At 39.5% G+C, this 18,011-nt stretch overlaps 1 protein-coding gene across 2 annotated transcripts in view; it reads left to right on the top strand.

Moving 5' to 3' along the window:
- Positions 1-18,011, top strand: part of chrna8 (cholinergic receptor, nicotinic, alpha 8) — a 46,273-nt gene that overhangs the window by 20,527 nt on the left and 7,735 nt on the right. For both annotated transcript variants that reach the window (XM_034594001.1, XM_034593994.1), the window contains exons 3-6: positions 1,230-1,274; positions 7,117-7,226; positions 14,728-14,807; positions 15,870-16,037. In XM_034594001.1, coding sequence (XP_034449892.1) covers positions 1,230-1,274; positions 7,117-7,226; positions 14,728-14,807; positions 15,870-16,037 — 403 coding nt within the window. The remainder of the gene's footprint in view (positions 1-1,229; positions 1,275-7,116; positions 7,227-14,727; positions 14,808-15,869; positions 16,038-18,011) is intronic.

Raw genomic sequence — 18,011 nt, 5'->3', positions numbered from 1 at the left:
TGTAAAATATCATAAAATGCAGCTGGAGCCACTGTATATTTCTGTTTTGATGACGCATATAGAAAATACTGTAAACTCATGTCTTTGTTGAAGAGGCCCATCCTTTCTGCTCATCGTCACTGTCAGCTTCTTGCAAAAATTGCTCTTTGTCCTGTTTTGTCTTTTATCATTGTTGTATACATCAGACTGACACATCTAGGCGACACGTCCTTGACCCTTTCCAAAACAAAAACATCAGGAGTAGTTTTTAAATGACGTAATGTAATTAAATGTCCACTCTGCATGCCATAGAAAGGCAAGATATATCAAAAAGATGAATCTGATTCATCTTTAGTCATGTCCCTCCAGTCAGCACCAGGCTGCAGCAATAATCCAACATAATGGCCAGAGTTGTTAAACCTGGACATTTGTTTTTACTGTAAAATACTTGACTTTTCAGTCTTGATCTTCAATTAGTTTGTTAGCTAGCAAAAGCCCTGCGCTGCTCTCTGCATTATAGGTTAAACAGGTCAGTCCAGCCTGAGACTTTGCTCCAACCAATAACTGTTCCTTTGGCCTACAAAGAACCTGGGCCCCACTAAAACCTACATAACGTAGGTTACATACAAGAAGATAGCTTCAATAAAGCTAATGAGCACAAACAAGCTAATTGCTACTGTTCTACCCTTGCAATATCTCAGGGGCAGGGCCAGGGGAGGCCCCAGCTGAAATCTTATTGTGTAATTTGACCATGACTGTGTCCAATAATTGTAATAATTGAAATTATAGATGATGTTGAATTTATTGTTAGTGTGGCCAACTACACAGCAACTCTTATATCATCACATCATTATTAATTTCAATCAGGGTTTTATGCAGGGGTTTACGCAAATGCCAAAAAAGTGGGCATGACAGCCTGTGGAAAGACGTGTTGGATGACGTGTAACCCAGTCTGATGTCTGATGATTACATTGGCAAACACGAATTCTCTTGGATAGCGTTACAAGAATGTAATAAAAGAGAAAAAAGCCAGTGTGAGTCATTCTCATTCAGTGGGCACACCAGCTCTGAGCCATCTGGGACAAAGTTTGACTTCATTGCCGATCTGTCTCATAATCTCACGTCATGTTTACGAGTAGTATTTTTTATTAAATTTTTCCCGCCCTGCAGAATATCCTCATTCACTATGTGTCTAAAGCCACGTCTACTGGCTGCTGATTGCTTGTCTCCCTCCTTCTGTTCCCCTCCAGGATGAAAAGAACCAAGTGATGATCACAAATGCCTGGCTGCAGCTGGTACGTCTCCTCTCCAAGTGATTTTTGTGTAATCACTGTGTGATAGTTGTTATTAAGCATATTTTTGGAAGGTGTTTGTGTGTGATGTTTGTGTCCTGTGGGCTCTGTCATTCATATTTTAAAATCGTATTCACACATCACTGCTTATGAAGGCATAGAGGTTTAATCTAGATAAATCATTCAAAGCTTTTAAAGCCAGACTTTTTGTTTGTTAGTAAGCAGGAATATGCAAAAACTACTAAACCAATTTCTATTACATTTTGTGGAAGGTGGGATATGGCCCAAGAGAGCAACCATTACATTTTGGAGCAGATACGAATAAATTGGCGGATCCAGGAATTTATTTCACCTTCTTTGCATCAGTTTCCATTGAATTAATTCAATCTATAGCAGTAGCAGGATTGCAAGTGCACAAAGGGTTGCTCTCACATGCAACAGACAGGTATAGAAACTAAGGACTGAAATAATTTCTTGTGTTAGAGAACTGCATTTCATGCCTCTTATGGGTACCAGCACAACTAAAGCTGAAACTATAAGGTCAGACTGTTGTGCGCCCACTGCGGTGACAGTAAAAACTGTATGGATGCTAACGCAAGCTCTTGAGTATGCGGCAAATAGCGCTGCACACAGCCATTCAATGCAGCAACGCAGCAAAATACCAAACATCAATTTTAATGTTACAAGAACAAAAGCTTTACCAGGCAAGTACAAGCCACCAAAATTAATGATATTGAGTTTAAAGTTGGCAAAGGCTGCTGGAGTGCGACTTCTCCAGATCCAGTAAAGGACTACCAGACAGTGCTATGCATGCCTTGCTAGCATTCAGGTCCTGCCTCTGCACCTTTGGAGAAGAACAACAGAGTGGTTGTGCTAATCATATACCAGTACCCCATCCTCCTTTTTCACATTAACTTCAACTGCCCAAATTGTTTGTGTATGTCACATGGTGTGACCGTGGCATGGCATCAAAGTTTGAGCCAAAAGAGAGGGATTTATTATAACTCCTCTGTGCATTGTCCAATCAGCCGCAAACCTCTTCCACACGATTACAGTCCTGGCCTGATCAGATCCATATGTCAATATTGACTCATGATCACAGCGGCACCTGCTGGCGACAGGAAGTGACATGTTTTATACCTTGACACACTGCTCCTGGCTGCTTTACAATATACAGCTCAAATGAGCTCAGGCAAGTCATAAGACCTTCATGATACTTCATGGTCAGAATTGGGACTTTTCCTGAAACCGTGTAAACATTGAGGTGCAGCGAAGTTTGATCCTTCGCCAAAGGAGACAAAGTTATCATAACTCCACTGTGCATTGTCCAATCAGCCCCAAAATTATTTCACATTATCAGAGTACCAGCCTGAACAGCTCCATGTTTCAATATTAGGTAACACATATTAACCATTAACTATATGCTACTAATTCATATTAGTAGCATATTGGCTCTTTATTAGTCATTATAAAGCACTTATCAATGTCTTATCCTGCATGACCTTATTCTACAACTAATAGGCCATGAACTAACAGTTTTCCCTCAATAACCTCCTAAATACTGCGTATTGATAGTAAGTAAGGAAGTTGTGGTACATGAAATACAATCTTTATATGCTTTGCTCAGTATGGGCCTTATGAAGTGGTAATACCACAAGAATAGTTTTTCTCCCTTCATAATACTTACTAAATATGTTTTATTTACATGTAACAAAACACAGAACTGCAAGTGTTAATAGTGTCCAAATAACTCTTAAAGGGGACATAGCATGCAAATTCCACTTTGTTAGTGCTTCTACAGGTTAATGTGGGTATCTGGCATGTCTACCAACCCAGAAACGTCATGCTTGAGTGACTAGAATGAGCTTCCTGTGTTTTGTGTCGTAACAATACACTGGAAGTCTCCCTACATGGCCTTGGCCCACCCCCCACCTCATCCCCCCCGCCCCCCCACACTCGTTACGCCAGGTTTACACCGGACGCAGCGAGGCAGCGCAGCGCCGTTCCCAAGCGCGCAGCCGCCTGGCTGTTCACACGGGACTCGCATTTCTCCGCGCTGGTCAGCCCGCGATTCACTCACATGTGGCATTTGTCTGGATCGTTGGGACTGGGAGGCTGCAGCAGTTGCTCGGGTGCGACCGCTCGCTCTCCCATGCGTGAGCTGGAATTTGTGTCAACGCCACACAGCCAGCAGTGTGGAAGACTTCCGCAGTGTTCAGCACTACTGTAACACTGGCACAAACACACAGAGCCCCCCCACTCGTTACGCCGGGTTTACACCGGACGCGGAAGCGGAAGCGCCGCTGCGAGGCTGCGAGGCAGCGCAGCGCCGTTCTCAAGCGCGCAGCCGCCTGGCTGTTCACACGGGACGCGCATTTCTCTGCGCTGGTCAGCCCCATAGACTGTATATATAAGGTCAGCCCGCGATTCTGCTTTCTCCGCTTGTTGTTATACCCGTTGAATGTCGGGGTTCGGGGGTAAATGATGGTCTTCATAGCCCCCCCCCCACCTCTCTTTCTCTCTCTGTCTGTGTGCTTGTGTGCTTGTAGTGGATGGGCAGAGGGGGACATTTAATTATGTGATTGGGAAAATTAAAACTCCAGGACAACAGAAGGGGAATACAAAGTATGGGATGCATATTTGATAATTTATATCATATAAAATATGTAATTTATATCGTTTAAAATCATTGGGGGAGAGGGGGGAGCTGGCTCATTAGCATTTAAAGGAACAGGCACTCAAAACAGGTCACTCTGTGGAGGGCTGTTTTATACAGGGTAAAAAGGGTGCTGTTTTAAATGATCCTTGTGGTATTTTGACCAAAGTATGTTACAGACATTTCATTAAGACCCCAAGGAACCATATCAACTTGTGGTAAAATGGGCATGCTATGTCCCCTTTAATTAAGTCTTTCTCACTCAGAACATCTTAGAATGTTCCCCATTCTAAGGTGAGGTTTTGTAACATGTTGGTTGAAAATCTGTGTTGTCTCCTTTACACACCAAAAAGCTCTGTCAGCTGAAATGTATAAGGGAAGTTAAGGCAGTCCATTGTTCTGAGCCTTGAAGAAACTTTGAATAGATAGGTTTGTAAATCTCTGAAGTGGTCCACTAATAAAGGAGATATTTCTAATTGTGATGACTCCTAGAACCTGTGTAGACCTCCATTTTTTTCAAGGTGTAACCCATCACTTAAGAATAGCATCTGTTATTTGCAGTAGTTGTGTGCTATAATGTGTGAAGAAGAGGCCACTTTAGAATAGGGAACCTGTGTGGGTTAATAAGTGTCAAACTACTAGTGAATTAGTTATGAGCAAAAACTCACTTCAGAATGGGGAACATGTTCTGAGTCAGTAAGTTATTTGGACACTATTAACTCAGGGTCATAGCGCCAACTACTGATTCGCCATGAAACCGGATGTTTTTTTTTTACTTCACGGAGCCTTGTCCAATCGGCCCCAAATTGCTCAGGCTTCATCAGAGCCTCGACCTGAACAGATCTATTAGTCTGTATGTAGTGATAGTGCCACCTTTATCACAACAACCTTAATTCAATTTACATAGAATTTTCACCTTGTGGTCTGCACTTGATGGCTTGGATCGTAATGCGTGATTAATGGAGTGGTTCGGCGTTGCGTGACGGACAGAGGAAGTGAAGCATTTATCCTTCCCACGGTGCACAAATACGCCCCCTGGGCTGCATCAGGTCCCGAGTTCGCAAGTGCTCGGGCCTGAACAGTGCTGCTTCGCAGCCCTAGTTATGCTTTATTGTTAATATCATTGAAATCACCAAAGACTGGTTCACCTACATTTTGAGTCAGATATTTCTGCCTCCATCTTAATATAATGGAGGTGAAAACTAAGAAATGTGTCTCTCCAGAAATAAGCATTTTGATAATTTTCTACTTAACCTTTTTGTAACAGTGAATTCTGTGGGATATCCTGCATAACTGGGAGTCTATTTTCTGGAAAGCTATATTGAGCATAGCGATACTTCAGACAGCCCACAAAGTCAATAGCCAAAGATCCACCGCATCAGCTGACAGCAGCAGGTCTCTATGCCAGCCCACATCAGCTGATCCTCTTCTATGCATTCAATGGGCAAAGCTCATATTGTGCGCTCTATTTAAGCTGCTTTAGCTGCCTACTCTTCCTGCATCGACTCCACCCCAGCACCTCCTCTTCCGACTAAACCGGACGTAATAAATGTCATGTGTCGTCATTGATGCCTGCTAGTGTTTCGTACCGAGGTCTTTTAGCTGCTGCTCATGGCTCATGGAGGGGTAGGGAGGTGTGCTCCCGCTACCTCAGTCTTTCCACATATGCACATGAAAGGGCGGGAAGCTCTCAGAGCAGAGCTATATTGCCAAATATAACTTATTACAGTTATTGAAATAAGAAATTACATTTTACTAGAGCGGTCCTTACCATGTGTTAAAGCACCAGAAATTAAATTTCTTTCACTTGTATTGTCTTTGAGTTAAGAGAGTAACCTCTGACCAAAAATGTATACATGGCTTACAATAGAGTGGTGACTTAAGTATCCCATATGCACCTTAAAATGTATCACAGTTCATCTTGCATTCAAGATGAATGAATGAACTTCACATTCTTTTAATAAGAACCTAGTTGTCTCCAATTAGTGATGCTCTCTTAACATTTCTGTTATGTAACCGCAAACCTATTCTTAGACAGCTGTTTCCTTACATAGCCTAGTGTCCTCCTCATCTGTTCCTGACAGACTACAAAGTTACTGAGCTCTGATTTGTTCTGTTGGCTGTTAGTTGAGCCTTCCCAGCCAACAAACATGAAAAGAAGTCTCTCTAGCACCAAACGGCCAAGGCCCACAGATGACAAGTGTAGTAATTAAGTCATTAGCTGCGTGAGTGGAGACATTTGTCAGCAGGCCCATGTTAGATGGATCCCTTCGAAGAAACTATGATTTGGGGTTAATTGTAAAATCTCTGAACAGAGGCACATATGTACAGTGACATGCACATGCATAAACAATCTCTAGAGCTCATCCATCCATGCAAACAAAAAATACACATAGGTTCTGTCCACTTGTGTATGTGCATGCATGTGTGTGCTTTGGCCACATTAGTAATGGGACTGTGTTTGCTCCATAGGGAATTTGCCCTATGGCTACAACATCTGAGTGCTTCCATCTATATATATATATAACTTGAATACATGTACTAGACACACTCACACGGACAGACATTAACATACACAAATGTACTTACATGCACTAACCCACACTAAAATCCATACCGTTGCACAGATCACTTCACTTGCTACACATTGTGAGTCATGAAAAGAGGTACACAGTGGACACAGCACACAGTCACTCTTTGTGGTTTTAAACACTTTGATTGTGGACTCAGTTAACCCCTCGCTGAACATAGGTTCAGGCTCAAATGGGAGTGCAGGGGTCAGTGCCAACAACTGTTGGCTTGCCAAGATTTCACTGCCAGAATTCATTATCAGAGCTGGAGACTAAGTGTAAGAGCCAACAGTTGTTGGAAAATTAGCCTGTGTGAAGGAACAGCTTTTGATTTACGATTCATAATAATCACAAAGAGAAGACTTTGCTGTTATGGGCCAGGATATACAATAAACCTTGCTAATGTCCTTTATCGTCAAACAAGGCAAGAACAGCAACAGCAACAAATTGGTTTGTGCGACAAAAAGCAAACTATAGAAAAAAGCTTTAATTTTGTCATTCATTCACTTAACTTTTATAATCGGGTCTTTTGACCTAGTTTTTTGTCCATAACTATATAGCTACCTTTTGTATGATGTCCTCTTTATTAATAACTATCTCTGTACATTGTTTATCTCAGTCCTGGACAGACATTTACCTTTCATGGAATCCAGAGAGCTACCCCGGGGTTCAGAACCTTCGCTTTCCTTCTCACCTGATCTGGGTCCCAGATATTCTCCTCTATAACAGGTAGGTTTGAATTTACATCCTTCTCTTCTGATCTTTATTCCAATCACATCTCTCGCTGAATGACATCATTTTAATTTGTTCACTGACTTCCTGTTAATGTCTTTTTCTTTTTATAAGAACCTTATTTGCACATATGGAACTTGTTTCTTAATCACAGATCTCCTCATACCATATGGGCCAGTGCCTTAAATCTCCCATTGCCTTGTGCCTCAAGGCTTTGAAATAGCCTGCCCAGAAACAGAAGGAAATAACATGTTTACTCAGTGTTCAAAATATATTATGATTAAAGATTTTGAAAGGTTTTAAATAAAGTTTATGACTTAAGTATAAACAAATAAATGTATAAATAATTAATGTATACATAAATTAGGAAATAAATACAGAAATTAATGAATAAATGTCTTAAATTTATTTCCACATTTATTTGTTTCTGTATTTCTGTGTCCGTATGCTAATGAGAAAGGCGGTCTTTACCTCAGTCTCATGCAGGATTGGTCACAGGAGTGGGATGATCCAGTTCTACTACTTCCGCCTTTCAATGCTGACTGGTGTCCAGTAGCTGCTTGCAGTGTTGTGCCAGTTCACACTTAAAGGAACTAGTTCAAAGTTCAGTTCATGCAGATGAAAATGAACTAGTTCACGTTCAGAGTTTATTTTTTATTGGGATGATTAGATGATTTACTGTGAGTGTCTCGTCTCATGTTGTTCTGAGCACAACATGTTGACCAGTCATTTTTCAAGATGTTTAAATGCTGATCAGGTCCTGATAACTAGTGATGAGTGTTTATTAGTTAAAGTGAGAGCAGGTCAGAGTGGAGGAGGAAACAGAAACTCCAGCTCTGTGCAAACCAACTGCAGCTTCTGCTCTGATCATGACGCAGCTGTGACCAGAGAAACTCTGAGTTTCTGTGTCCTCCTCCACTCTGCTCTCACCTTAACTAATAAACACTCATCACTAGTTATCAGGACCTGATCAGCACATGAAGTAACTTAATGTTTGTTTGATTCGCTCCAGAGTTTATGAGACTGAATTTAAACATCATGAAAAATGACTCATCATTAGCATAGGGACACAGAAATACAGAAATAAATAAATGTTGAAATAAATAAATGTGGAATTGATTTAAGACATTTATTCATTTATTTCTGTATTTATTGATTTCTGTATTTATTTATTGATTCATTTCTGTATTTATTTATACTTAAGTCATGTCCATATATCAAAACCACTGACAAATCAATCAATTAAATAGTGCTGATCTATTATTTGATATATGATCTCAGCCTAAAATATCTGTTGCAACATTAAACAACTACAAAATACGTACAAGCTAGTTCACAGAAAACTACATTAAATACAGTATTTTACATTAATACACATTATAGTTAGACAATATTTGGTCATTTTACTGGTCAAATATAATCTCCAGAGGAATTCAGAATTTCATTGTTCTGACAGAACCATTTGTTATTTCAACCTTCACATTCATTTTAAGTGTGAACTTGCACAACACTGATCAGCACAGTGGTCTGTCACCGCTCCTGCCTTTTCATTTTAGCATCTTTCTGTTCAGATTTTTCCTTCTTCTATTTACACCAATTTGCTTTCTGTCACACATGGGCAGTGACTCCAGATTTCCGGTGCTCTGTTTACCCAATAACACAGTGGATAGAAATATTCCCCAGATACAATTTCACTCATGGATAAAGACTCGTTTAATGAGAGGATTGAGCCGATTCCCTGTGGGAGGACATAAACTATAACTCCCAGGGGGCTTTGCATCTGTTGCCTGTAATGTGAAGTGCAGTAGGAATTAGCCTACCAAAAGCACTGCGCCAACTGAATAAATATGTCAACTGATATTAGACTATTGATAATAATCCGGCCTCAGAAAAATTATTTAAATTTATATTTATATATATATATATATATACACACCTCTATTCATATCCAGAATTTTTGTCATTTTTTTTTGTTCTGTTTGAGACATCATCGTATAATTTCATCATGTTTATCGAGGAGGTTCACTGTAACAGTGCTTTGTGGAAGTATCCATCTGGTTGACCAGATTACTTTTCATACCTCTGTCATAGAATGAGACTTTTATCAAATGGAATAGAGAAATAACCTGTCTCCTGAACAGCTCTTTTATTCATGGTCATTCTAACAGAATCTTGCTCCTATTCAACCGACTGAGTCATTTTGGCGTTCTGTTGTTTGGATGGAAATGAGGCTCCTTTGCCTGGCCAGATCACAGAGATACAAAGAAATTCAGTGGCTTTCTGAGACTGATATTCACAATGTGGTGTGAACTTTGTCAGTCCCCCCCCCCCAGGTCTGCCAAGGAGTGACTTGATCATTTTCCAAAGTCTTTTTTCGTGGTACACAGTTTAGTCCTGAAACACACGCTGCTTTCAGATATTTATAGGCAGCTGCCTACATGGTGAACAAATAACGTTCAGAACATTTACCCTCTACAAAACAGCTGCGACACATTGAAAAAAACAGCAATACCCAGTGAGCGATTACAGACCTCAGCTGAAAAACTACAAGAGACCTGTAATTATGGACCACAGAATCCAAAATTACAACAGGAGGAAAAGCATAAAAGAAAATAAATATGATTACCTTGCACAGCATCTTTGAGTTTCTGTCTTGAAGATTTCATAATTGATTTTTTTGACCTGCAATTTAGTCTAGTCACGTTACTTAATTAGCAAGCATGCATTGCAGTTAATAATAACAAACTGTTCTTAGTTGAATGACCCTTTACTAAAACTGTTGCCAACTGTAAAAGGCCCCTGGGGATTGGCCATCATTGACCATTATTCATCAGTAAAGGCCTCATAAGGTTATTTAATGGATGTTTTTAATGCACCACTCCTCCTTAGAAGGATGCACACACATTTCCTTTCTTGCACAAACAACCAAAAAAAAAGACAACCTGATACAAACTAGATGTGCAGTTGATTGATGGCACTTTTTTTGATTTACCTTCAAGGTGATTGATGATTCTTGTGGGGTGGAGAGAGAGTCCCAGCTTGGCTTGGAGAGAAAGGGAGAAACAAGTGAGAGACTCTCTAACGGGGATGATACGGAACATTAAGCAGCTTATGTTGGGGATCAGCGATCACTAACAATAACAACTGTATACAGTCCTGACACAGACCCAGATTGAAACTGACAGTCCTTATGCATGCAGTATAAATCATAAGTAAAATCATTCATTACTATTTTTAGAAAGCAAAAAGAGGAAAAAAAATGTGTCATTAGAACTTTGACTTATTCCAATTTGGAAAATTAGGTTAGAAAGATACAAAGTAAAGGGGAAAAGTGAAAAAAAAAAAAACTCAAAGAAGAAAAGCAGAAATAAGTAACTGAGGCTTTTTATACAAAACGTTTTTAGATATAGTTAACAGCATTAATAACAGTCGCCATAAAAAGCTTAGTTTAGAGCCTCATGTAACTATCTCCAAGTAATTTGATAATTTCAACTGTATACCAGAACACTGCAAGTTGGTTCTAAGTCAGATTATAAAAATAGAAGAGCTAACTTTTGGCCAGTCACAATAAGAAGTGGGTGAGAAATCAGTTTAGCAAAATTACAGACATTGTCAGTCCCAGATTCCAAAGCATGAACACCTTTCCTGGAGTCTTCTTGAGCCAAGAAGGGTGGCAGAGAGGCTTGCAGCTTTGCCATATAAACCCACCTCTTGTTGGGTTGGGTTTTAATTTCATGACCCTGTCAATCAAGCAACAGGTGAAGTAACTGACATTTGACTGTAAAACTGGTTCTGGGGGCAAAGAATGTAAGCTCTCTTGTGGAGAAGAAGCTTTAAGAAGTGCTGGAAGTGGGAAGGTACCCCCGGTTACAAGGGAATTAAGGAGTTGCGGAGTAACCCAAGGTCATAAGGGAGTGCAGGAAGAAGAAAGGTACCCAAGGTCACAAAGGGGGCGGAAAGGTACTTATGGTCACCAGGGAGTGAAGGAGATGGTAAGGTAGAAAAGGTCACAGGTCACAAGCATCTGGCTGAGTGCTGGAGCAGCTCTTTGTGTGACTGGCTCTGACATAGAGCAGTTCAAAGAATCTTCTCAAAGTCTCTGGGTTGGTCCAAGAGAAGACAACACCTGGGGACTTCTAAAATAGAAAATAGATCCCGGATGGGAAAATTGATGCGAACGCCACCTCAAATGTGAAGCAACAACTTGGAAAGTCAGCGAAGTTCTTGGCACGCCAGTTGCCATGTTGCTGACATCATTACTCATACTAAGAAACACCAATTTACAAGTAGCTTGTCACACTTTTGTCACTTGCAAACTGTATATCTCTTACAAATGCCCGACACCATACTTTGTACCCAATGCAGAAGTTTTTATGATCTTCATGCACATGTTTAAAATTATTTATATGCCTATCACATCCGATCCTTTTTATTTGCACTATGTTATCATGCAAATATTGGAAAGATGTGTCAAGGCGTTGTTTAAATCCTCTGAACACATAAATACAACACATTTTGTTTACAACTTCCACAGGTTTTCCACATCTTCGGACAAGTATTGATATTGTTTCATTTAGAATTTAAGTTATGCATTTTTAATTATCCACTCAAACGGATGCAGGATACTCCAACTAAGGGTGGTACCTCCAAGTTAGCTATTTCTGTTGGAGGATCTAAAAGATGGTCAGCTGTATTCTCTGTATGTTCCCACGATAGCACAGGAACAACCCTAAACTCTTTTCAGATAAATAATAAAGGAACCATTTGTCATTTCCCAGGCAAGATTTTGAATATTTCACCATTTTTTCTTCACTTGGGAAATAGCACACAAAGGGACTGACTTTTTCGCTTTCACTGTTTTTCTTGGGTAAATAATGTAAACCAAGTCTCTTTCAAGCTGCTTGCTTTTCAAATAGACCTGGTTTTGCTAGTAAATCTACACTGTACATCGCTTTCCTGACTTTGACAGCATCTCTTGATGATGGTGTTGTAACAGGCAATGTTTTCACAGGTATTAAATACAAATGTGGTTGATGCCTCAGAGGACACTGCAGCATTATGTATTCTTTTGGGGTTAGTCACTTGTACCTTTGATTATTTTTCCTCTAACTGTTTACTGAAGCTATAGCATCTTTTCAACATTTATAGCCATGCAAGAAAATATAATTTTCCTTCTAATTAGCTTTATTTTGTTTACATTTTTCATTAAATAAGGATGCCCCCAATTTAAAAAAAAAAAGAGATAAATTCTTGAAGAATCCCGGTGTGGGCAACAACACTATTGGGATTCAGGGCCTTCATCATGCCCTTATCTTTCCCTCATGGCTAATGACCTTTTGGGATCACTTACTTGGTGATCTGATTAAGATGTTGTTACAGTTTTGAATCAAAGAATTTCCTGTGACACCTGAGTGTGCTTGCTATCTATTGTTTTTTCCATGGTATAAATCTTCCCTTGCTTTAAAGTTTACAAAATCAATTTGAAAAACCAACCAGGCTTTGGCTGATCCTTGAAAGAATTGCTCAAACATGAACCGTATCCTGCATTTGTGTTGTGATAGATTCTTTTTTTAATGAGAATTTAAAGCTTTCTCATTTCAAATGCTACCACCAAATTTTTGTTATAAGGTCAATGAATTCCAAATACAAGACTGAATGGTAATACACCTCATATATTCCCAGCAATGGATAAGGGCGATTGCAGCTGTTTTGTATTGATGTGGTGACTTTACATTAGTGTGGGGTGAAGCATTGTACTCTTATATGCCTCTTGGACTCACAAAAAGCCTTCAGAGGAGTTAAAGCATGCCCCTCACTCTCTCCCCCTGCTTCAATGCTCATACTGTAAATGGTAGAAGTGGACTGATGGACAATAACAGATGATGGTGTGTCAGGATATTGTCTGGCACTGGATGAGCACTTGATACATTCACATAATAATACGCATTCAGTCTACAGTGTAGCCAAGTAGATTCAGTGTTTTCATGGGAGTCACTGCACACTAAAAGATATGAACCAATGCCATACTATATGAATAAATACTATTTTGCCTTCATGGGAAATATTTTATTGATTCATTGAATCTGTCAAGGAGGTCATGTTTTCAATCCTGCATGTTTTTTGTCCATTCATCAGCTTGTCAGTATGTTACATTATTCTTCAATAAAACTCTCTTTGCAGACTCTGAGTGACGTTCTCAAACAAACCAGTTCACTGGCACTTTGAGCTAAGGGCTGCTGTCAGCTTTCTGACATTCTACACACTGACTTTTAGCAGTTATTTTATTTACCATGTTCACCATCTTAGTTCAATGTGTCAGCGTGGCAACATTTGCTAATTAGCACTAAACCCTCAGCTGAGGCTAAAGGGACTGCCATTCATTTTTTCTGGTATTTCCTCATACATGAAAGTATTAGTGGACAAATAAATATTCTGACTTGACGATAAAAGGTTTATGGGCAGGAAATGTGAAGCAATGTGTCCAGTAGTTGTCTAGGAATGTCATTAAATACCATTAATTGTCAGTGTCGGCATAAACCAAAGTGGTAAAACTGAAAGACTGACATTGTCGTCATTAGACCTTCAACTATAAGAATTGGTGAATTAGTGGATTCATTGATTCATTGATTCATTGACCAATGTTTTTAGTGTGTATATATATATCTATATATAACCAAATCAGCAAGAACATTATAACACAGTCCATTACTTATCTAACAGGAACCTAAATCCATTGATGATCTCAACAATTTATGCTTGTACAAAGCCCTACAGTTCACTTATCCACATTATCCTTATAATTGTGTGTCATCATGTGTATTTTAATGCAGATTTATTACTCAGAATCCTCAGCGGAGAGATCTACACTGTTCTACTCGTTAATTGAATGCACTTCTGAGGTCTTTTGAAATCTGCACTTCATGAAAGTCTAATCAAAAGTATTTAGTTATTGTTTCTATTTCCCTGCTTCCTTTTACTGTAATGAAGGCAGAAAGACCTTTTATATCCAGCATAAAAAAAGTCTTCAACATTTGTAATGACAATTATAAAAATGTCTTATCTCGAAAACTTAAAGCTCTCTGGGTTTTTTAAGCAAATTAATTCAATTGCTGTAATTTGTGGGGAGACATTTTTGTTCCTGTGATTGAAATGTGTAATTTTCTCATGATGATGTCTGTACTTTGCTTTCTGAGTACAGATAATACCGCTCTGTTTGAAGGACGTCTCGATGGCAGATAACCATGTTTAGTTTAGAGGATAAAATTAAATACTGTCGGTCCGGATGTACTATAATCCCCCTCAAATCTCTATATCTCACTCTGTCACCTTTATTCTCGCCTGCTTTTATTGTCTACACTTTTGTGTTGTGTTTACCTTTGTACTTTCAACTTCCTGGCCTTTTGGCTTTTTTCCATAGAAGTACGTCTCACTTTCTTTTTCTTTTAACGCTCCATTACTGTTTTCATGTTGTATCTAAACACAGTTCTCTCCCCTGCAGTGCAGATGAGAGGTTCGATGCTACCTTCCACACCAATGTGCTGGTCAATGCCTCAGGATCCTGCCAGTACATCCCTCCAGGTGACACATTAAGGATATTCCTGATCTTGTCTCTCACACAACCGTCTGTGGATGTTGTAATTGTATCATCACCAACATTGCTATCTTTCCACATCACAACTGTCACCATCTTCATCCTCAGAAACAGCATTATCATCAATCATCATCATTATCTTTATAAACACCAACATAGTTTGATGTTTAAAGATGTTTTGTTATTGCAAATCAAAACTATGGTAACTTGGTTTTGTTTGTTACATAACATGAATGAGGAGGAACTCAATCTGCCCAAGGTATCAGACTACTTTTGTGTGGAAAGGTGCACATAAATTGTTTTATTTTCAAATTAACTGAATCAGTTGTAAGTTTAAAAGTTGTATTTGCCTTCCACACAGTAAATTGTTTAGTGAATGAAAATAAAAGAAATTAAAAAGGTTTTTTTTATTTAATTTGTCTGCAAATTATTTTTCGTAGTGTTCCTACAGAATTAAGTCTTAGGGAAGCGGAGATGTTTTTATAGGTTTTCTTAGGGTGTAGAAGGAGACATGTTTAACTTTGTCTGCAGACTGTCTATTGAGACACACTGGCCTGCCTCCACTGCACAGATGGCAAGGTGCTGTTTATTTCAATTCTATTAATATTGAACATATAATGTGTCAAAATCACACCAAATTTGTAACTGCACTTCCTTGGGCCCTTAACAATATGAAGAATATAAGTTGACCCATTCTCAAGATATGCAAGCCACATACAGACAGACAGACAGAACATTTCTGGAATTAGTAGATAGATGTAGGGATTTGATGTTTTCCTCTGTGATGCATCAGACATGTCTTGCTCAAGCATTCCTGGCAGGTTTTCCTGACTGAGACTTTGAAAAAGTGAAACGACTCAGAGAAATCTTTACAAGACACTCTATCTGTCTCTATGTCTGGTGTCGGAGTGGACATTTTCAAAGGAATGTTCAAATGAAGAATTCCAATTTTGAATAAAACTAATTCGGCAAAGTAACTTGTCACAGCACATCAATATAAAGTAAGGAATTTAGTTTCAAATGAATCTTTCCCCAACACATCTCTCCAGGCATCTTGAAGAGTACCTGCTACATAGATGTCCGGTGGTTCCCGTTTGACGTGCAGAAGTGTGACCTGAAGTTTGGCTCCTGGACCCACAATGGCTGGCTGCTGGACCTCCAGATGATGGATGTAGACATCTCTACCTACATACCCAATGGAGAGTGGGACCTTGTTGGTAAGAAGATAAACCGAAGGGCCAAGCACATAATGCCAGTAATAGAAAATAAGAGGGAGGAATCAGACACACAATCCTCCTGCAGCGTCTGTCTGTTTATAGGCATCAAATATACTAATTTACATTTCTTTAATAACTGTTTTTTATAAAAGTGAAAAGGAAAATAAATCAAGCATTAACTGTTGGTTCAAAGAGAGATTTAAATCTTGAACAAGAATCAACATGGGGGCATTACAGGGAAAAAGATGAGTTGTGAGGGCTGATGCAGAGATGTGTTGAATATGAATATTTGTGAGAACTACCTGAGCGTCAAACTGAATGTAAAAGAAAGACAAACGTTGACCTTCAAACATAGAAGGGGATATTCTCCATCTTGTCATATGTTCCAACAAGTTTGACATGAAGACTTACGACGTTTGGCCTCGGTGTCATGTTTGTGGAAGTTAAGACGTCCAGTCGGTGTCGACCGGCTCTGACAGCAGGTGTTTCAGGAACATCAACTTCCTCGTAGATGTCATTCTCACTGACACCTTCCTGTGCATCACTCCTGGTTAAATCAGACAGCTGCAGATAACTGCTACAGAATTCTGCTGCTGTTTACTGTCACTCTATCCACACCCTTTCTTCCTGCCGATGAATTCTTGAACTCATTCTTTTACAAAGAAAGAAAATCAAACCCTGTTTCTGATGAGCACAAATCAACGCTAATTTCAAATACAGCACCAACAGGTAGGCTATTGCCCAAAAATGTATAATAAACAAAAATGTAAGCACAATATAAACAGATAGAGCAAAACAAAGAAAGCTTAGTTGATAATTCATGTTGTGCTTCAGTCCTGCTGTAATATTGTTTTAGTCATGAATGTACTGTGTACTTTTTTTCCTGCCCCATATGCAAGCGTGGTCTTGAGTCAATACAATCTGGAAATCAGAGAATAATAGGGCTAAGGGCTCTCACCGGGAATAGCTCAGTTTATTATTCTTTGTGTTGCCTTGTGTCTTTCTTGCCCCTGGCCTCTCAAACTCTTGCACTGCTCCCCAGCTCGTCTGTCTGCTCCCCAGAAACAAAGAGAGATTGACAAGCTCAAGATAAGATTAAAAAAACGGATTCCTTTCTTAGTTTTTCTCTTGTTTTCTTTTACTATCCTCTTTCTGCGCATGCAAATCAACTCTCATCAACACTAACCCAATTTTGTATATTTATCAGAGGCAGACAGAGGAATCCATATTCACACACACAAACACACTTACACACAAAATGAATGGACCCAGCTGGCTTGGGGAATAGAGGGGGGGGGGGGCATGGGTGTGTTAGGTGACAGCTGGCCCAGGGATGGTTCACTTAATTCAGGCACAGCCAGGCGGAGAACTGGCCGACTACATACACACTATCCTGGTGCCACAGAACATGCCCATGCCCATGCCCATGCCAGCATACACACACACACACACACACACACACACACACACACACACACACACGGTTGATGCATCTGCAGGACTGCAATCCATCAAATTAATAAATGGCTAACAACGGCTATTTCTCTTCAGCGTTCAGGTGACACAGTTTAAATGAAATGAAATTGAATCCATGCAATTAATCTGAATTGAATTTCCATAGGAAAACACGCACACACATTTACACACATGCACACACACTCTTTCTCTCTCTCTCTCGCTCTAGGGTAAGGGTCTAATTTGTTTCTGTGACACTCACCTCAAAATTAGTTCTTTGAATATGATGCTGATATGGCTAATGCAGCCATACAGTGATTCTTGAAACATAATCAAATTCATGGCACTTAAGGATATTTACTCACAACAGTTTCTTGACTGTGAGCCACAAGGGACTCTTCATCCCAACAGTGCACACACATACACAATGTGTTAACACCACCTCAGGTTAACTTTGAACTAATTGTGTGTTAAATCTTCCAAAGTCACACTTACTAATCATCTTGGCTACATATTTGG

Source organism: Hippoglossus hippoglossus, chromosome 1, assembly GCF_009819705.1.
Source record: "Hippoglossus hippoglossus isolate fHipHip1 chromosome 1, fHipHip1.pri, whole genome shotgun sequence".
NCBI classification, from domain to species: domain Eukaryota; kingdom Metazoa; phylum Chordata; class Actinopteri; order Pleuronectiformes; family Pleuronectidae; genus Hippoglossus; species Hippoglossus hippoglossus.
Note: the sequence above shows the minus strand (reverse complement) of the source record. Positions and strands in the feature narration are given on the sequence as shown.